This window comes from Micropterus salmoides, unplaced genomic scaffold (genome assembly GCF_014851395.1).
Source record: "Micropterus salmoides isolate LMB-PRFRI ecotype aquatic unplaced genomic scaffold, ASM1485139v1 Ms_hic_scaffold_809, whole genome shotgun sequence".
Taxonomy (NCBI): domain Eukaryota; kingdom Metazoa; phylum Chordata; class Actinopteri; order Centrarchiformes; family Centrarchidae; genus Micropterus; species Micropterus salmoides.
The window spans coordinates 2529-24256 of NW_024044581.1; the positions used below are offsets into that span (position 1 = coordinate 2529).

The following is a 21728-nucleotide window of genomic DNA, read 5'->3' on the forward strand; positions in this document are numbered from 1 at the left end:
CATTATGAGACAGTTTCATTCATTTACTGATGTGTTAATATTGGTGTTTAAATGAATGGAGCTCTATACGGTCGTCTAATTTAAGGGTTCTTCAAGATGTAAACACGGCAAATAATAGAGGCGTCCTTCCTTGAAGGAACAAGGTGTAGCTTTCCGCAGCCTCTAGTGGTGAGGTTACAGACTGCAAACAAGACCTTTCCAAGCTGGACCTCATGAGCCAAGAGTCTGACACAGCTTCACACTACATGCTGGTAAACTCCCACTGCAGTGCTACAGTAATATCTTTATGAGCTGGATGTTGACCTGATCCATCCAAACATGGAAGGAGCAACGACAAGAGAAAGTTGACCTGTCATTCAGTCAGGACCACTTTCTTTAGATGTACTGCAGTAAGGTCTCCCTGCGTACCTGGGTTGTTGGCGTTACTGTTGCCTTTCTTTCTGCTCCAACCAGGTCTGAAGCACTTCCTAATGTTGAATGGCATTCATACTGCATGTGTAGGAAGGAAAATCGAACACCTATCACTATCAGCTTGTTAACAGGAGTGCTGAGGTTGGACACATTTAGTCATCTGTTGTGATCGTTAAGTCAAACGGTAAAATGCCAGCAGAAGAATGTGTCACTCGCTCGTGTAAATGAACTGATGCCGCAACAAAAGGAAATGTTCGTGGCGCTGCTTGAACAAAAACTTCAAAGGCTTTGTTAAAATCATTGTGGACTCCACAAACAGACTGGATGCAATAACTAAGGATCTCACAAAAAGATGTGGATGACGTTAAAAATGATATCGCTAAGCAAACTGAACGCTGCAACGCCATGCAGTCAGACATCTTTAAAGTTTGTGACAGTTTACTTGCTGTCACTGACAAAATGGAGTATTTGGAGGGACAATCCAGGCGAAACAACCTCGTTTTTGAGGGAATACAGGAGAGACCTGGGCCGAGAAGGAGGAGAAAGTGAAGAAAGCAATGGCGGAGAAGTTACAGCTGCAGCCAGAGGCTGAAGTGGAGAGGGCCCACCGGACAGGGAAACCTGGAGGAGACAGAACAAGGCCAATTGTGCTGAAAGTTCTGATGCCGGATCTGAGAGCTGCGAGAGAAAGACGAGAGGACGAGAAATTTAATTACAAGGTGGCGCAAAAAATGTCTACAGTGGTGGATGATTTACTTGAATAGTGTTCCACTAGAACTATGCAGGGAAAAAAGAAACATGTTATTGTAAGCTGCATCTATAGCAGCTTACAATATCGATTACCAGCTTCTAATATCGATTTATTTAAGGATTGGATGGAGGAAAAATTTACAGAAAGTCATGCTCATCTGTGGGGATTTCAACACTGATTTGCTAAATCCAAACAAGCACAATATTATCAATACAGTGTATAGTCTGGGCTTTTCCCCCAAAATGACCAGACCCAGCAGGATTACTTCCCACTGTGCAACATTAATTGATAATATTTTTACAAATGACGTAGATAACAATACAGTGAGTGGACTATTAATAAATGACATCAGTGAGCACCTACAAGCTTTTACAGTTTACAACAACAACTACACATCTAAAAAAAGACAACAAAGCTCTTTTCAGACGGGTCAGAACAGAAGAGTCTATGGTTGCATGTAAAGATGATCTGCTTTCACAAGACTGGGAAATAATAGATAGGGGAAAAGATATTGCTAGAGTACATGGTGATTCCTAAGAATATTTCAATTATTATATGATAAGAATTGCCTGATAAAAAAATATTGCAGAAAACAAAAATATAGTGATAGACCGTGGATTTCAAAAGGATTACTAAATGCCTGTAAAAAGAAAAACACACTTTATAGAGAATTTATTAAACACAGAAAATCAATATAAGAAATGTAAAAATAAGTTAATTAAGTAAGAAAGAATACTATAGCAAACTATTAGATAATAATAAAAATAATATGAAGGGTCTATGGAATATACTAAACCGTATTATAAGAAGGGGCACGAGACAGTCTAATTATCCCCAGTATTTCATTGGTAATGAAAAGAACATCAATAACGTGGAGGACGTGGTCAGTAACTTTAATAAATATTTTGCAAATGTTGGACCAGATTTAATCCCTATGCCACGGATAGAATGATCTTATTGAAAGAAATCAGTGTTCAATGTTTCTTGAAGCAGTAGAAGGAAAAGAAATAATAGACACTGTTACAAACTAAAGCATCCACTGACTGTAACGAAATAGATATGAAGATAGTAAAAAATGTAATTGAGGGGATCTTTAATTTGTCATTCCAAACTGAACACCACTTCACAAATCACAGGCCTGTCTCTCTACTGCCACAATTTGTGGTTGGGGTATTCATTGATTTGATACAATTAATCATGAAATATTAATCAATAAACTGGAAAGGCTCGGGATCAGGGGGATAGAGCTGAATTGGTTAAGCAGTTATTTAAAAGACAGGAAACAATTTGTGAAGTTGGGAGATTATACATCTGAATGTTTGGACATTGCGTGTGGTGTCCCCCAGGGGTCAGTGTTGGGACCAAAATGATTTATCCTCTACATAAACGCCATATTTAAAGGATCTGAACTACTCAAATTTGTATTATTTGCAGACGACACAAACATCTTTGGTTCTGGTCAGAATTTACAGCAACTTCTGGACTTAATCACTTCAGAATTCAGAAAAAGAAAACAGTGGTTTGACACAAAGAAGTGATGATTAAATTTGAGCACAACTAAATTCATGATATTTGGCAATTGTAAATCAATCAAGTTTAGTTACAGATCAAAGGTGTTAATACAGAAAGAGTATATGAAACGAAATTCCTTGGAGTGATTATAGACGACAAGATTTGCGGGACATAAAACATGTCCAAACAAAAGTGCCTAGAAGTATTTCAGTCCTGGCACCTTCTAGATTCCAAATCACTCCACATTACGTATTGTTCGCTGGTGTTACCGTATATCAAAATTCATTGCAATCGTTATTTATACTTAGCAATAAGAATAATTCATAACACTGGATATTTGGAACACACCAACTCATTAATCTTACAGTCTAAAGCATTAAAACTACTCAATCTAGTTGAATTTCAAACAGATAGTAATTATGTTGAAGGCTAGAAACATCTTATTGCCTGGCAATATACAGAAAAGGTTTTCTGAAAAGAGAGGGGGGCTAAGACTTAAGGGGAAAGTCAAATTTTAAGACTCACAGTTTTTTCGATCTAGTAGGAAAAGTTTCTGTTTATCTGTCAGTGGGGTTAAATTGTGGAATAAACTAAGTAATGAATTAAAGCAATGCCCAAACATATTCCATTTCACAAAGACGTTCAAAGAAATTATATTCCAGAGGTACAGAGAAACACAGTGCTAATAATAACCTGGGCTTATATTGAAGAATTTGTAGTATGTATAAATATTGTTGTGTATGTGGAATATCTGTGTGTGAATAGAATGTATATTTGAATTGATTTTTTAGATTTATAATTTCTGTAGACTTATTATTTTGTAGTTATTTCAATTCAGTTCAATCGAGCCGAACCATGGCTCAGGGTGGGCGAAATAATAGGACTAGTAACAATAGTCGTTGCAGCAGAGGGTGTCGAGCAGCAACACGGGGGCAGCAGGTGACCCGCAGCCACAGATCCAGACTCCACAGCTCCAGAGCCAGAAACACCTGCAGGAAGTGATAGGAGGAGAGAGGAGAGGGACGAGAAAGCACAAGACTACCGGAAAGGGGAGAAGTCGAGTTAGTAACATGCAATAATGGGATGAGGTTGCATGCAGAGGGAGAGAAAGTAGAGGAGAGAGGAGCTCAGTGCATCATGGGAAATCCCCCGGCAGTCTAGGCCTATAGCAGCATAACTAAGGGATGGTTCAGGACTCACCTGAGCCAGCCCTAACTATAAGCTTTATCAAAGAGGAAAGTCTTAAGCCTATTCTTAAATGTGGAGATGGTGTCTGCCTCCTGAACCCAAACTGGAACCTGGTTCCACAGGAGAGGAGCTTGATAGCTGAACGCTCTGGCTCCTAGTCTACTTTTGGAGACTCTAGGAACCACAAGTAACCCTGCATTCTGGGAGCGCAGTGCTCTGGTGGGGTAGTAAGGTACTATGAGCTCTTTCAGATAAGATGGTGCCTGACCATTAAGAGCTTTGTAGGTGAGAAGAATGATTTTAAATTCTATTCTGGATGTTACTGGAAGCCAATGCAGAGAAGCTAAGACAGGAGCTCTTTTCCTGGTTCCTGTCAGAACACGTGCTGCAGCATTCTGGATCAGCTGAAGAGTTTTAATGGACTTTTGCGAGCAATAGGGAATTGCAGTAATCCAGCCTAGAAGTAACAAATGCATGGACTATTTTTTCTGCATCGTTTTTAGACAGGATGTTCCTGATTTTCGCAACATTACGTAGGTGAAAAAAGGCGGTCCTTGAAATTTGCTTAATGTGAGACTTAAACGACATGCCCTGATCAAAGATAACTCCAAGATTCCCCACGTTGGTGCTGGAGGCCAGGGCGATGCCACCAAGGGAAACTATATCTTTCGATAATGCGTCACGGAGGTGCTTGGGCCCCAGAACAATAACATTAGAAAATGACAGGTCATCCAGGTTTTAACATCCTGAAGGCACACTTGAAGTTGAGCTAACTGATGAGTTTCATCTCTTTCTTGATGGATAGATATAACTGAGTATCATCTGCATAACAATGAAAGCTTATGGAGTGTTTCCTGATAATATTGCCTAAAGGAAGCATATATAAAGTGAAGAGGATTGGTCCGAGGACAGATCCTTGTGGAACCCCATGACTAATTTTGGCGTGCATGGAGGACTCATTGTTAACATGTACAAACTGAAATTGATCTGATAAATAGGACTTAAACCAGCTTAGAGCGGTTCCTTTAATGCCAATGAAATGTTCCAGTCTCTGTAATAGGATCTGATGGTCAACGATATCAAATGCAGCACTATGATCTAATAAAACCAGTACAGAGACAAGTCCTTTGTCGGATGTAATAAGGAGGTCGTTAGTAATTTACATAGCCTGTTGATAAAGATAGATTGATCTAGTACAGAAGTGCTGACTAAGGGTAAAACTTCTTTAAGCAGCCTGGTCGGGATGGGGTCTAAAAGGGAAGGTTGATGGTTTAGATGAAGAAATTACTGAAGTACAGTAAGTAGTACAGATTGAGGGAAGCAAAGCAGTGTAAACAGATATCTGGGTTTACAGCTGTTTCTAAGGTTCCTGAGTTTATAGATAAGTCGGTTGCCAGTTGAGGGCAGGTCTTGGTGAATTTTGTCTCTAATAGCTAGAATTCTATCATTAAAGAAGCTCATGAAGTCGTAACTACTGAGAGCTATGGGAATACTTGGCTCAATAGAGCTGTGACTCTCTGTCAGCCTGGCTACAGTGCTGAAAAGAAACCTGGGGTTGTTCCTATTTTCCACTATTAATGACGAGTAGTACGCTGCTCTGGCATTACGGAGGGCCTTCCTATAAGTTTTAAGACTATCTTGCCAAATTAAACGAGAATTTTCCAGTTTGGTGGAACGCCAATTTCTCTCAAGTTTCCGCGATATTTGCTTTAATTTGCGAGTTTCAGTATTATACCGTGGAGCTAACCTAACCCTAACCCTATGGAATCTAACAGAGAGATAAACGCAGTACTGAAGCTGTCATTCTCTACGTCCACATAAATATTAAAATCCCCTACAATAATAAGGACTAAAGTTGACAAAAACTCTGCAAATTCAGATAAGAATTCAGAGTACGGACCAGGTGCTCGGTACACTATAACAAATAGAATTAGTTGCAGTGATTTCCAACTTGGGTGTGAAAGACTAAGAACAAGGCTTTCAAATGAGTTATAATTTAGTTTAGGTTTAGAGCTGATTAGTAGGCTAGAGTCGAAGATAGCTGCAACTCCACCTCCTCGGACTGTGTCTCAAGGAATGTGAGTGTTAATATGACTGGGAGGGGTGGATACATATTCATTATCGCGAAGGAACATATATATCTAATTCACCAAGCCATTAAAATATAGGCAGTAGTGGCTAAGCACCTTTTTTCTGTGTGATTGAACTTGGGACATAAACATATGAGTTTATTTTTATATATCTTATTTTATCTATGCATAATATGATTGCCTACCCAGCCCTGCACACTGCCCCTGTACCTGTTTCTCTACTGCTTCCATGCTCCTCCTCCTCCTGCTCTGCTTTCTCTTGCTGCTTTCCTTCCTCCTTCTGCTCCTCCTCCGCCCTCATCAATATGACTGGGGTCATCATCAACCTGTCCCTCTCCATCACTGACAGCTATTAGACATACAGACATACAGAGATTCCTTGCTTATAAAATGATGTTGTCTGTGTGTGACAACACACTGCAAACTACTGTTTATAATATATATCTATAAATATATATATATGCCTATATTAAGTGTGTCCTTTGTCAGGGCTGCCAGTCCAACTATCTACTTGTAGATAAGGGTGTCCCACAAGGCTCCACCTTAGGACCACTTCTTTTTACTATTTTTATTAATGACTTACCTCAAATGTGCTTTTATTCATCTGTATGCTGATGAAACTGTTATTTATACCTCCGACACAGATCTACGACAAATTCAGAATTCCTTACAATCTGACTTCAACCCGGTACAAAAAAGGCTTCATAGTAACAAACTTATACTGAATACGAAGAAGTCATGTTGCATGTTGTTTGGAACTCGACATAGTCGTGTATACTCCTCAGAGTTACAAATTAATTTTGATAACGGGACCCTACTTGAGAAGGTTGACTCATTCAAATAACTTGGACTTTGGATTGACCCTGAACTTTCATTTAAACCACATATTGACTTCATTATCAAAAGATCATATGGCTGTCTAAACTCACTGTACCGTTCTATTTATTGTTTCACCCTTCCTGTCAGAAAAAGAATATTTTCTCAGATGATACTGCCCATTATTGATTATGCTGACACTGTTTACCAGAATACCACCGACACTAATTTAATGCCCCTTAATGTTGTAGTTAACTCGCTTTGTAGATTTGTCTTGAGGTGTCCTTATAGAACTCATCACTGTTTAATGTATGAATCACCAAACTGGTTGCAACCTAAATCAAGAAGGCAATTCCACTGGGTTCAGTTTATCTTCAAATGTGTTCAGTCGAACCTCTGGTCAAAGAGGAACAATGCGGTTTTCGTCCTGGTCGTGGAACAACGGACCAGCTCTTTACTCTCACAAGGATCTTGGAGTGGGCCTGGGAGTATGCCCATCCGGTCTACATGTGCTTTGAGGATCTGGAGAAGGCGTATGCCCGGGTCCCACCGGGAGATACTGTGGGAGGTGCTGCGGGAGTATGGGGTGTGGGGGGCCCTTCTCAGGGCTATCCAATCCCTGTACATCCAAAGCGAGAGCTGTGTCCGAGTACTCGGCAGTAAGTCGGACTCTTTCCAGGTGAGGGTTGGCCTTTGCCAGGGCTGCGCTTTGTCACCAATCCTGTTTGTGATATTCAGCGACAGGATATCAAGGCGTAGTCGTGGTGAGGAGGGGTTGCCCTTTCGGTGGGCTTGGGATCTCGTCACTGCTTTTTGCGGACGATGTGTTCCTGATGGCATCATCGGTCCGTGACCTCCAGCCCTCACTGGATCGGTTCCCAGCGGTTCAAGTACCTCGGGGTCTTGTTCACGAGTGAGGGGAGACTGGAGCAGGAGACTGGAGCAGGAGACTGGCGGTATTGTATTCGCTTTACCGCACTGTTGTGACGAAAAGAGAGCTGAACCGTTAGGCAAAGCTCTCGATCTACCGGTCAGTTTTGGTTCCTACCCTCACCTATGGTCATGAAGTGCTGGGTCATGACCGAAACAATGAGATCGCGGGTACAAGCGGCTGAAAAGCCAGTTGAGGTGGTTTGGGCATCTGGTAAGGATGCCTCCTGGACGCCTCCCTAGGGAGGTGTTCCAGGCAAGTCCAGCTGGGAGGAGGCCTCGGGCAAGACCAAGGATTAGGTGGAGAGATTACATGTGCACACTAGCCTGGGAACGCCTCGGGATACCCCAATCAGAGCTGGTTCTCTGACACGGAAGGGGGCGCTTCACAGTGTGCGACCCAGTAGTCTCCCAGTCGTTTTGTTGTTTTTTAACCGTGTTGTAAACTGTTTTTAACAGTGTTTCCTGTGAATGAAAGAAATAAATTGTCAGTGCTTCAATAATGCAGATTATGGGATTACTCGTGGAGCTTTTTGCACTTTTTTGCGTGTCAACGCTTCTTCTGGACTTTGCCCGTCAAGCCGTAGAGGACATGGCATATACGGGAAAGGTAATAAGTACTTAGGAACCATGTTTGACAAAAACACTTTATATTACATTTAGCTGATGCTTTTATCCAAAGCAACTTACAATTACTATACATGTCAGAGGTCACACGCCTCTGGAGCAACTAGGGGTTAAGTGTCTTGTTGAGGGACACAATGGTGGATGGGTCACAGTAGGGGAATGAACCCGGGTCTCTCACACCGAAGGCATGTGTCTTATCCATTGCGCCATCACCCCCACTGGTCATTCTGACCACGTTCTTAGTCAGGAATTCTGTTTAATGCCCTCAGGACGGCGCTACCTTGCCCCCCCAAGCTAATGATTTGTCTTTTGTATTCTGTATTTGTGTTTATAGGACCCTCTTGAAAATGAGATGATGCATCTCAAGAGGCTATCCTTTAATAAAATTCAAATATTTAAATGCATATCTAAATAATTTCAGTGTCTAATAAATGCATCACTAATCTGTCCTGTCCATTCTGCTGGGTCTGCACCTCCTGCCACAGCACCCTCTTCACTACGGAAAAGGTCTGTTAATTAGGCCCATTTAGCTGCCTCTTGTGCCAACACTTTTTCCTTTTTATCTCTTATTTTTTCGGCCGTCTCTGTTGCATTCACACAAACCCAAACCTGAGTGAAAGTAAAGTCCTTTGATCGGCGCCTTTGAGCCAGTCGGATGGCAGGAAAAACGAGGACCAGTCCGAGTTGGGAGTGGCCGCTCGTATTCGGCCTCAAGAATGAAAGTATTGGTTTGGCCCAGTCTGAAACACACACACATGGAATGGACCGGCCGTTCGGGATTTTTTCCCGGTAATCCTGATTGCCAATCCGCTCCTGGAGCACTGGTGGCTTTGGCCAAGCTGGAGGCAAAGAAGTGACAAGAGCAGCGGCACAATCATAGGTCATAGTTTATATACTGTATGAAAACTTTTGGTAAATTTTCAATAATGAGCATTGGCACCACAAGTGTGTGGCTTCTCTGCTCGTTTTTGTCGACTAGCAGCTCATTAATATGGAGGTCTTGAGCACTCAAGAAGACACATTATACACACATATTATTGAACCCATGTCAGAATGAACATCAGCAGAGACAGAACATTATAAGCTTCGTACAGGTCCATTTCATGGCGGGGCAGGTGGTTGTTCTGTTTGGCTTTTGTTATAATTACATTTTCTTCTTTACAGAAAGGAAGCACCACTCTAACTGAGATGCGATGGTGAACCACGTTCAGAACATCCATGAACACAGCTCGCTGGAACCAGTTGCCGTTAAAATGATTAGCGGTCCAGTCTTCAGTGGTGCTGGTTAATTCCTGGTTTAATTTAATTTCAGTGCCTCCAGAAATAAAATGTTGTGGAATTAGGAAAATTTTATAAATGGAAATTTATCACATTTACTAACATTTGTACTGAAGTAAATCACAGCTAATTCTGTAGGGTAAAGATTCTGTTTTGAAACAGCCATTTTGGAGATTAAGAGTAAACACACGTCATCAACAAGACGTTACTAACTTCACGAAGATATCATTTATTGCTTTACTGGACCGTAAACTTTTTCGCTTGGTGAACCTCATTAAAAGAAACTAGTTTTTACTGGACATGGATATTCTGTGCGGTCAAAAGCTAATAGCGTTGCCTCAACACTTACAAGAAGAATTTGGCCTTACAAATGTTCCATATGTTGTCTTTACTTCTGGGTTTTTTCACACATGTACAACTTGTGAACTGCATGATCTGCCTTTTCCACAGGTTTCTCTCCGTACGTCTGCATTTCAACCACGATGGAAGCTGAGAGGTTGCTCTGATGGTGTGTTATATTCTATAAACATGTTTTTCCTTTCCCCAGCATACGCATCAGCCCTCACGGAGTCCACTGCACCTGCCCCGCTTAGCAGATCGGCCAAAAGATTCAACGGTTCAAGATCAAAAGATCTTTATGAATGAAGGCAAAGCCAGATCAGTCCAACAATTAATATTATCCTGGGCCAAAGACATCCTCAGTCACATTTGTCTATTTGGAACTTATCTAAACAACATCTGGTAAACAAATATGTCTCAGCCAACACAGTGCAAGAAAGTATTTTGTTCTGTCACCGTACTCGGTGTGTATTTTCATGTGGAGCCAGCGGATGTTCATTTAAATGTGTTCTATTATTGACAAAATAGCACAGTTCAACAGAGCGATCGAGTTCAAAGTGGCTGGAGGGCGCCTTTAAATATTACAACACAGAACAACAAAATCCCAACAATACGCACAGACCGAGGACTTTAGGCAGCTTGTTGGAGGTCGGCAGTGAGATCTGACCTCAGTCTGACACGGTGCTAATTAATATTTAATGTAACATTGAGGGTTCAAATCCTGATGAGTGGGGTTTCTTCCTATAATTAGTGGTGCAAAATACTATTAAACAACTTCATTTATTTGAAACTAACACAGGATGAAAACAGTTGAAATCCCTTCAGAGCCACTTCTTTATGAAACTGGCCGGTCCAGGTTCAGTTTGTTGCTTCAGGAGAGGGTTTTTTTTAGGTTTTCTGATGAAACACCTGTGCAGGAGCTGGAGCCTGAACTAGCTGATCACTGTCAGCTGGGCTGCAACAGGAAGTGACGTCACATGTCGACGAGTATAAAGGAACGAGCAGGAGAGTTTGTTCCTGTGAACAGAGCTGATCTGTGTTCAGAGCATCGAGGCCTCACACCAAACAGACGAGAACTCACAGACAGAGTGCATGATGGGACTGAAGACGCTGCTGCTCGTCTCTCTGCTCGGCGTTCTGGGTAAAAGTTTCTTCTTCTTTAACACGGTTTAATGTTGGAAAGGGGCCACGCTGGATTCCTCCTTTTCCAAACCACCAGTTTTCAGCCTGACTTCCTTCTTTCCGTCTAACAGGATTTAACTCTGTTCGGGTGGGAATTTCTGTAAGCTGTGTACGCAGCAGCTTGTTCAGCGCTGAATTGAACAGCTTTTCTTGTTGTTTGGATGCAGTTTTAGAAACAGAAGCATGATAAAGTCACACACTGAAACTCTGCAACATAAAACTCCTCAGTCAAACAGAAACGAGCTTCTCTTTCAGCTCTGAAGCTGCAGATATCTAGTGGGGAGAAACTAAAGAGAACTCGTGTTAAATGTTTAGTGAAGCGATCGACGTGTGAAAAGGAGACGAGGGTTTGAGTTTGATCACTGCAGCTGCCAGAAGTGGAGTCAGTTAGAATCTGCCAAGCAGCAAAACTTCCCCTGACTGAAATACTTTATTTTGAAGACGACTGACGATTTTCTGAACTGTTATGGTTTAATCTTTAAAGCAGCTAACTCTGTCAGAGAAATGTACTGTAGTAGAAAGTGGTAAAGTACAAACTCAGACGTCCTGCAGACTAAACTCTATCAGCACAAACTCTAGTGAAGCGAGTGTTGAAGACAAGCGCCACTCTAAGGTCAGAGGTGATGGTCTTCCTCTCCCCCTGCAGCGCTGGAGGTGTTGGCGGGCCGCAGAGTTGGAGGTGTGACCAACATCAACAAGGACGACCCCGACCTCCAGAAGGCCCTCCTCGTCGCCACCAACTACTACAACACCCAATCAAAAGACCCCTTCCTCTACAAAATCTCCTCCATCAGCAAGGCACGGAGTCAGGTACGACACAGGAAAGGTTTCATGTGCACTCTGTGGGGTCAAAGGTTTCCTCTAAACGTGTAGCTGAATCCATGATATCATTTATCAGTTGATTCCGATTTTCTGTTATCGGAAGGAGGCGAACAACGTAATCAACTAAAGTTCTCAATGTAGCGGAGTAAAAGGTTTGCTCCTGATGGTCGAGCCAGCTGAGTGTTAGTGAATGAGAGACAAATTCTAAAGCACTGTGTGACTGCAGCCATCAGCAGTTACCCAGGTGAAGTACAAGTACCTCACACTTCTACTTAAGTACAGTACTTAGTGACTCTGCTGTCTCGTGTGTTTGTGGTTCAGGTTGTTGAAGGGACTTTGTACATCGTGGATTTGGTGATTTCCAGGACCGTCTGCCGTAAACCCCCCAGCGTCCAAAATCTGTCCAAATGCAACTTTCAGGCTCCTCGCAAGGTGAGTCTGAACTGGTTCATATTACTGACCAGTCCAACAGGAGGAAGGCCAGCTCGCTGTCTGTCCAGCAGCCTCTTGTTTGGTCACTCTCTTTTTCTCCGTTCATGTTCTCTTCTGTCTCTTGCGTGCAAGATTTAAAGGTCTTTTATTAATGTGGGAAAAATCCACTTCCTGTTGTGTTTTCCAGACGCTTCAGTGTCACGTTGAGGTTTTGGTGGTTCCCTGGCAGAAAAAGACCAGGACTCTGGAGTTCAGCTGTAAAGCCTGAAACCAGCAGCTGCCTCATCCCTGATGGTGTAGTTACCTCCACCGTCTGCTCCTCAAATTTATTGTAAAATCTGCAATAATAAAAACACTACAAACCAATGGTACATTATGAGACAGTTTCATTCATTTACTGATGTGTTAATATTGGTGTTTAAATGAATGGAGCTCTATACGGTCATCTAATTTAAGGGTTCTTCAAGATGTAAACACGGCAAATAATAGAGGCGTCCTTCCTTGAAGGAACAAGGTGTAGCTTTCCGCAGCCTCTAGTGGTGAGGTTACAGACTGCAAACAAGACCTTTCCAAGCTGGACCTCATGAGCCAAGAGTCTGACACAGCTTCACACTACATGCTGGTAAACTCCCACTGCAGTGCTACAGTAATATCTTTATGAGCTGGATGTTGACCTGATCCATCCAAACATGGAAGGAGCAACGACAAGAGAAAGTTGACCTGTCATTCAGTCAGGACCACTTTCTTTAGATGTACTGCAGTAAGGTCTCCCTGTGTACCTGGGTTGTTGGCGTTACTGTTGCCTGCACTACGACGGGAGTTCAGCCAGCTCAGGGTAAACGGTCTGCTACACTGGAGTTAAACTACGAAGGTGGATCAGAGGTTGTTTGAGGCAGTGTTCTTGGGGGTGATTTTTTTTTTTTTTTTTTTTCCCTCTCCAGAGGAAGCACGTTGGCAGTGTCAGCTGCACATGAGGTCCACTGTAACAGAAGGAGAGGGGGAATAATCCCAGACACAATTTCATCTCCGAGTAAGAAACTTGAATATTCTCTGACATCAAACTTCACTCTGCAAGGCTGCAACATCGCACACACGTCTGCCGTGTATTATGCACGCACTGGAAAGTCAGATTCAGCGGTGAGTTTAGCCCACAGTCACTATCCTGCCCCTCAGAGACTTTGCCTCGGATCATTCGGAAGAAAACGGAGGGAAATTTCCAATTTTTCTAGGATTGTTTTCCTGGGTTATTAAGCCCGAGCCCGGCTCCACACGTAAAATAGTAATCTATCTACATATGTGAAAACACTCAGTTACAGCAGGGCTCGCTGTCTGAACGCCTCAGGGAACAAATCAGGATGAAATCTAAACGTGTTTTATGAAGCGGTGTGGATGAATACTTCTCATCAGTAACACTGAGTACAGATGTGTAGTCCACGTGCAGGAGAACCTCCAGTTAATGTGATGGAAATTTGATATTTTACTGTGTTTACTGTTTCACCCTGCATGCTTCATCAGAATAGACCAGTGTTTCACTGTGTGGTATTTGATTATTTTATTTTGTTACAGCTAGGTGAAGTTTCCCATGGGAAAGATGCTCGTTAGAGAGTTTTCTTATCAGACTGTCCTTGATAGGCCTTCATCTCCGGACAGCTGGTCCCTCCTCCCTTCCTCCCTTGGATAGCTGCGTAATACCCTTACAGTATAAAGTCACCTGCTTCTTCACTGGCTCTTTGTCTTACACTCTGCAGACTGTTTTGCACTCTGTAAGTTTGTCTGACCCTTTGCAAAGAATAAAACCCTTAAAAGACATCTGGATTGGACTCTTTATTTCACTGGTCACTAAAGGACAAATTTTCATTACATTTGGTGTCAGAAGTGGGATGGTTTGGCAAAGTTTGTCTGGGACCTGAGACGTCCGGCGACTGATCAGCCTGGAGCAAAGTGTCTCAGCCTCCATTACCATCTCAAAAGGAGTTGGACCTATGTTGTCCTTAAAAACGGTGAGTGTCTGAAATAAACTACAAAATTGCATTTGTGTTTTATTTTTTTTGTTTTTCTTGGTTTTTTAGACTTTCAGCTTAGATTGCTTTTTTGATTGTACCATCTCACACGTGGATCCTTAGTTAGCAGGGCCGAGCAGAATTACAAGCAAGTTTTTCTTCGCTGTTAAATGGTTGAGCAGGTCTGTGTAGAACACGAGTTTCTCCGCTGCTAACCATCTGGGGCTTCGAACAGGGCCGTGTAGAAACAAGGTATTTCTCAGCTGTTCTAACCATTTCGTGGTTTGAGCAGGGCCGTGCAGAAATAAATTTCTCTCCGCTGTTTTAATTCCTTTTGGGGTTTAAACAGGGCTGTGCAAAAAAAACCAAAACAAACAAAAAAGTACAACAAGAGGAGCAATAAAAAATATAGGGTTAACCCAGTTACAACAGGTAGAAAAGTGATTTTTTTTTTAAGGGTAAAAAGTGTCATTTTAAACATAAGTGTAACACAGATGAAATGATCTAGGTTTAAAAATAGGAAAAGCCTATAAAAATCTGAATGAGAGTGATTTTATTTTTGAAATGCAACTTGAGAGATTATCTAAGGATTTTAAAGGGTTAAAATTCAGTTACCAGGACAAAATAGACCGACAGGTTAGTTTGGCCAATCAGCTGACAGCAGGTAGGTCCGCCCACCTGCTCCCGCGTCTCTGGGAGCGAGCGAAAGTTTTTTCCCGCTGCTGTGTGGAGACAGAAGTGCTGCTGTAGAGGATGAAAACTGTGAAAAACGGAAAACCTGGAGAAAATACAGCTAAAAACGAACTACACTGAGGCTAACTTCAACACTACAAACGTGGTAGCTAACTGCTGTGAGAGTTTAGTTGTAAGTTCAGTGTTTAGATGTAGCGCTTGAGAACTAGCAGCGTCGGTAGCTTTGATGTCCGTAGGATTTCCCGCGACGCGCAGTCTTTGCTGATTCAAGAGCGAGGTAATTCATTTAAAACTGCTTTTGTTCATTCTTTATCACCTTACTGTGAAAGCTAATTTATTTTGCACTGAGAGAAAGTACTGAAAGTCGCATACGGTCTCGTATGTTTCGGTTTTAGAAGACCTTGTGGCTTTACTGGGCGCCGCCATTTTGGGTGTGTGTGTCCAGCCGCTCTGGTGAAATCGGTGATGAATGTTCATTTTCTACTTAAGAATTTCACTTACTTTGTACCTTAAATTATTTATGTGCACTTAGTGAATATGAAGCTACAATTTTAGTTGAACAAGCTGGTTTACTGTGTTGTTTAATGTGTAAACTCAGCTTACTTTATTTTGCACTTGCATCAAAACTTTAATTGTTCTAACTTGCAGCTTATTGGTGCAGCTTATCTGGTTGTGTGCAGCCAAGTTATTTATGTTTATATGCTGAATATTGAGAGAGAGGCACAGAAAGTAAACACCCACAGTATGTATATCATTGTGTATTGTGAATTTCATGTAGTGTATATTATTGCATGAAGCTTAAGCAGTGAATATTTCTCTGACCCTGTCTGCTGACAGGTCAGGTTTTTTTTGTGTGTGCGTGTTTCTTCTTCCATTGTCTGGATTGGATCTGCGGATGAAAATTGATGGCGAGCCGTCCCTCTTGAATGATCGTGGGAGCCATTCCCTCTTCAGGATCACTGGATCTGTCCCGCTACTACTGCACTTTGCGGTGTGGTAGGTCCCACTACAACACACAACCCCTTCACTCACCTTCACACTCCTTCCCCCACACACATACATACACCAACCCTATGGAACTCTGAACTCTGACTTACCTTCGACACATCCATTTTTTTGTTTGGACTTTGGACTCACTTAAACAAACTCACCTGTTCACACCTTGGGACTGAGAATGTGGAGCTGAGTAGTAGGAATCATTCCTGCAGTTAAGGGTTACTGTTGTGCTGTGTGAATTCTACTGGATTGTATTATTGAACTGGATCTGAACAAACTTTGTGGTGTTATTAACAGAAATTCAGGTTAAATGGTGCACCGGGAATTTGATTATAGAACTACCTCAAAGAGTGAAATACTCACTTTAAATTTGGAAAGCAAGCATTTCATGCTGATGTCATAGCCTGATTGTGATATCAATAATTGCCTTGTTCATTACTTGTTTTATTATTGTACTTTTTCATTTTTGGAACCAACCAATAATTTTATTTTATACATATCTTCAAATATAAGAAGCCGGCACCATCTTACGTCTAATCCTTGGTCTCTGAGCCGAACCAACCGACTTAACCAACCAATCAGATCACGGCCCTACCCATAATCCTTCCTGTGTGCTACATAAGCATTGGAAAGCATCGTCCGTGTGGAAGGCAGGATCATAAAGTAAGACAAGGCAAAGGAAGTATGCCAAATAAATGCCTCACAATGAGGGTGAAGGAAAATGTGAAACAAAGAGAGACATACCATTAGAGATGAGAGGTTATGTGTTGGAGTAAAAACTGGTAAACTGAGTGGAAAACAGCTCCTAAAATCCTTCTGCCAGTTGTAAAATATATGACTGAAAAAGAGAAAACATCTATGGGACAATTTGATAAGTAGGTTGAAATGTGTTAAATGTAAGTTTTAGTACAAAAATATATATTTGGAGCAGCTAAAGACATGTTTGGAGAGATGCAGAAGAGCAGGCAGCCTTGTCCAGAGGAAAAACAAAAAAAATCTACCATTTAAGGCAGATTGCTAAATAAACTAGAATTCAGGGAAAGTGTAAAGACTTAAAACAGAACATTTGACTAGATAAAATAAGGATAAAAGGAAATTTGACACCATAAGAACAAACTAACACATTATCTCTTCTTTAACTGAGGTACACAAGTCATGGAATCCATTCCGGCTGATCCAGTCCTGGACTCCGCTCCTCCTCCTCCATACGCTCCAGTCCCAGATCCATCCAAGGATGAAGACTACGCTGATGTTAAAACTGCTGCTGAAACACGACACCATAAGCAGAGAGAGATGATGAACTAATGCAACATTAAAGAGCTACAGAAGCACTGTTCTGCTCTGGTAACAGTAATGCAACACATCGTATTGCCCAGTCATGGAAATGCCAATTATAAAAGGAATATTTGGTATTTGGAACATTGTTGAAGCGACGGGTCACGTGACAGCCTCACATGCAATTGGAGCAGTTTGGAGCGTTTATCAAAGGATGCCATAATGACAGAATGGACTCAGTACAGCGATGTCATCATTGGATGATTGCAGGCCAATCACAACAACATGTTTGCATTCAAGAACAGATCATGTAGAGCTCTCCAAGTTCACATGATCATCACCTTATGGTTACAGCGGTCTGAAATAAAGTTCATCGGAAAAGAACATGTTCTGAGCCGGACAAGGCCAGAAACTGCTGTTGGAACAAAGATGCCGAATTTCACAGCGTCTTACGGACAGACGAGAGAACCTGCAAGCTGAAGATTACACAAAGAGGACAAAAGTGAGAAAATAGCCATCAAAAACTCTGTTCTGAGCCGTCACAGTACAGTGGACAAAAGTGGACATTGGTACACAGAGATTGTCTGGGCAGATCCAAATGGACTGAGCTGGAGGGGGCGGGACAGACACCAGTGACAGGAAACAGCTGGGACACACACACCAGGTGAGTCACACAATTTCTCATAGAAAAATAAAATCTTAACACATTGAAGCAAAAAAAACAACATCCATTGTCAACTGCTTATCCTGCGTACAGGGTTGCGGGGGGGCTGGAGCCAATCCCAGCTGACATCGGGCGCAAGGCGGGGTACACCCTGGACAGGTCGCCAGTCCATCGCAGGGCCACACATAGACAAACAACCACTCACGCTCACACCTGAGGACAATTTAGGGTCACCAATCAACCAAGGCCGCATGTCTTTGGATGGTGTGAGGAAGCCGGAGCAATCGAAGAGAACCCACGCGGACACGGGGAGAACATGCAAACTTCACACCTTAACCACAAAGAGTTTTAGAAACTGTAATTTAAACCTAGCAGGGGACAATGCTGCTACATGATATGTTGAAAACAGCAGGTTGCATATATGGTATCATGTTAATGAATTTTGATGTAGTATTAAACACTTATTTCAGTTATCAGAGCACTAATGAGTGACCCCCACTGCACACACACACACAAACACACACACTCACACTCACACAGACCTTTAGGTACATGCAGAGACTTTGGCCATCAGCTCTGTTTACTCTGCAGGTTTCACTCAAGTCCACAGTGGAAAAAGTGCTGAGAGTCCCTGAACGCATCATGACTGCAGAGACAGAGATATTCACTGCTCACTGTAATGATGGATTTACTGCTGTTAGGGCTCAAAGCTGTTAAAAACCAGCCGATCAGTCACATTAGAAGATTTCAGCTACTTTGGAAATATTACAGGACAAATCTGTAAATATGGAATCTGTCCTAAAAACATCTGGACCATATATGATGTTAAAGGTCTTACATGTTGCTCCGACTGGTTGCTCAGTAGGGGCGGACGGACGTTGCTGACGTAAGCGTGACGACTCATTTCAATTTCCGGTGCTTGTGTGTTGGTACCGTCTTGTGCTGCTCTCGCTAAATACCAGTTAAATTTGTTAGATTACAGCGGCCAACTGTCCGCTAAACACTTATTCTTACAGTAAATTTGCCAAAGCACTCACAGTTCTTTCCATCCTCCTCCTTTAGCGGTAATGGTACATGTAATAAGTGTAGTTTATTTGTAGACATGGAGGCGAGGCTCAGTGATTTAGAAGTCCAGCTCCGCACCTTGGTAGATCAGTCTTTAGCTACTGTAGCTAGCCAGTCCCCGGTAGTCGGTGCTGAACGGCCTGAGTTAGCCTCTGGTAGCCGTCCTCCGGCATCTCCTGAGCAGCCGGGAAGGGGTGGCTGGGTGACTGTCCGAAGGAGGAATAGTCGTAAGCATTCAAACTCCACGGGGCATCATCAACCTGTTCACGTTTCTAACAGATTTTCCCCACTCAGAGACACACCCGCTGAGAAACCAACTCTGATCATTGGCAGCTCCATTTTGAGAAATTGGCAAACTCTTTGCTGATCATTGGCAGACTTTCTGGGGAAGACCTGGTCTGATCCGGAGAGAGGCATCCATCCCACTTGGGAAGGAGCAGCTCTCATTTCCAGAAATCTGGCCAAGTTTATTAGTGGACCAAATCCATGACAACCCAGAGTTGAGACCAGGAGGCAGAGTCGCAGTTTAACACACTTCTCTGCTCCTCCATTTCAGGAGTTACTTTAAATTAAACAGAAGAGGAGCTGTGCATAAAAACCTCATAAAAATTAAAACCACAAGAGCAATAGTGCAAACTAATAGGAGAGTTAAATGTGGACTCTTAAACATCAGATCTCTCTCTCTAAAGGTGTACTAGTAAATTTTTTTCTTGGTTGCATTTCTGTGAATTTGCGGGTATAGAATAGGTTTTGACATTCACACGGGATAAGGGGTAGAGGGCATTGCCCCTCATTAAGGCCGATGCATGACCTAATCGCACTGCTGGGGATACAGTGATTTCTTAACAAACAGAGAGGCCCCAGTATTTTTAATCTGTAAGTACTGGCATCCCCAGCCATGAGAGAAAAGGCATCGCTAGCCCTGGTTAGCTTAATTCTTAAATCCACAGAGTTCAGGAGAAACCTCTCGCTGAAAAAAATGTCACCATGAAGAGGCCCAACAGGTGTACCTCCTTAGATTCTTCACTGAATTGAGCTCTCTGTACTAATCCTTTGTTTGGCCCATTGAGTCCATAGACCCCGCTGTGTCTTTGTAAAATAATCCAGCACTGAACTGGCTTTTCAACGTATCTTCAGAATAGTTGAGCAGGCAAACATTCCTCTCAGTTTTGATTGATTTTGATTCTTACCAAATCCCCCACATTAAATTTCATCTTTAATCCATTTTTGCGCCGAATAGAAAATGTGCCGTACAGGTTTTCAAACACTTTTCTGATGTCACCTGCATAGGCGTCATTTTATATTTTTATGATAGCTATTATTATAGCTTTCAAGCAATTCCTGTAAGACATCCAAGTATCTACGGGTGTTTGTAGCTGTAAAAAACCTCCACATTCGCGTTTTATCGTACGGTTAAATCTTTCAACCACTGACGCTTTTAAGTCACTGGCAAAATGATTAATACCTTGTTTTGTCATTAAACTTTCAAAAGGGCTCCGGCTGTCTTTTAAAATAGACTCAAATGCCTTAGAGACCTCGAACCCTGTTTTTTTTCTTCAAGGGTCTAGCATATGCCCGTTTGAAAAAAACATCGATTACCGTTAATAAATAATTAAAGCCATCATTGTGTTCAGCCAAAGCCTGCATATCGTAAAGATCCGCCTGAAACTGGTTTAGGGGTCGTGGTACAAAAACTCTTTTTCTTACAAAATGTATCCTGGCAGGTTTATGCAGAGTATATGAATCCTGCTCAGATAAAAAATCTTTGACTTTTTCTACATTTACTTTCTTCCCCATTTCATCCTGTAACGCTCTATGGAGTCTGTCTACTCCGCCAAAACTAGCCGGATGTGATGGATTATAATACACTTTTTCATAATTCGTTTTTTAAGACATGTTTCCTGCTGTTCTCTTCGAGGGTTTTTGAAAACAACGGGATACAAGAGTCTTTATGATTTTTTTTATTATTAGTTTTCACAAACATCATCCTCTCAACACAGTCAATGTTAATTTCAATACACTGCCTCCTACAATATGGTAAATATTATTATGCAATCTTCTCACTTCAGTCAAGGTAATTTCTTTTTACACAATAACTCACAAAATCAACAATATATAACGTATTTTCTACAATAATTACCCATTATGAATTAATTACTCCCTTCCAAAAGTCCACAGCTTCATTCATCTCCTTGATCTTGGCCTCATCTTCTCCGATCAACATGTCGTACATTTTGTCAGTTTTCTCACCGATGCGTCGTGTCATTTTGAGGTTGTGAAGAAAGGCCTCGGTAGCACCATGGACCCTGTATACAAACACGTGGATGTTTCGCGAGTGAAGCGCCCGTTGAATGGTAGCAATGAAACGATCCGTCCAGAGCCGCTTTAACACCTCATCATAATGCCGCCGGAGAAAGTAGTCAGGCATGTCATGGCTCGGGTCTGTCCTACAGCCATTACAAATGTCACTTCTATATCTGTATAGAACTTTCTTCAGCAGTCGAAGCACCACAGTTTTCACTGTGTTCACAAACACGGCAGAGAGCACCCCGTCAGCTTCATCCGTTCTTCGGGGAGAGCCTGGTGGTGAGGCAAACACGGGTGGAACTTCCTGCTTGATTCTCACAGTTGTTTGAGTCTGCTTGTCTTTTGTAGCA

At 42.1% G+C, this 21728-nt stretch overlaps 1 protein-coding gene and 1 long non-coding RNA gene across 2 annotated transcripts; both read left to right on the forward strand.

Moving 5' to 3' along the window:
• The first annotated feature begins 10927 nt into the window (after window positions 1–10927).
• Window positions 10928–12671, forward strand: LOC119894594 (cystatin-C-like). The gene is made up of 4 exons (XM_038707263.1): window positions 10928–11083; window positions 11771–11934; window positions 12268–12378; window positions 12566–12671. The coding sequence occupies exons 1-4, from the start codon at window positions 11035–11037 to the stop codon at window positions 12644–12646; spliced, it is 405 nt and encodes a 134-aa protein (XP_038563191.1). The 5' UTR covers window positions 10928–11034; the 3' UTR covers window positions 12647–12671.
• A 2487-nt stretch (window positions 12672–15158) lies between these two features.
• On the forward strand, window positions 15159–16906 carry LOC119894591. Its single transcript, XR_005442949.1, has 2 exons — window positions 15159–15533; window positions 15914–16906. It is a non-coding gene; the product is annotated as an uncharacterized LOC119894591 (long non-coding RNA).
• Window positions 16907–21728: the final 4822 nt, after the last annotated feature.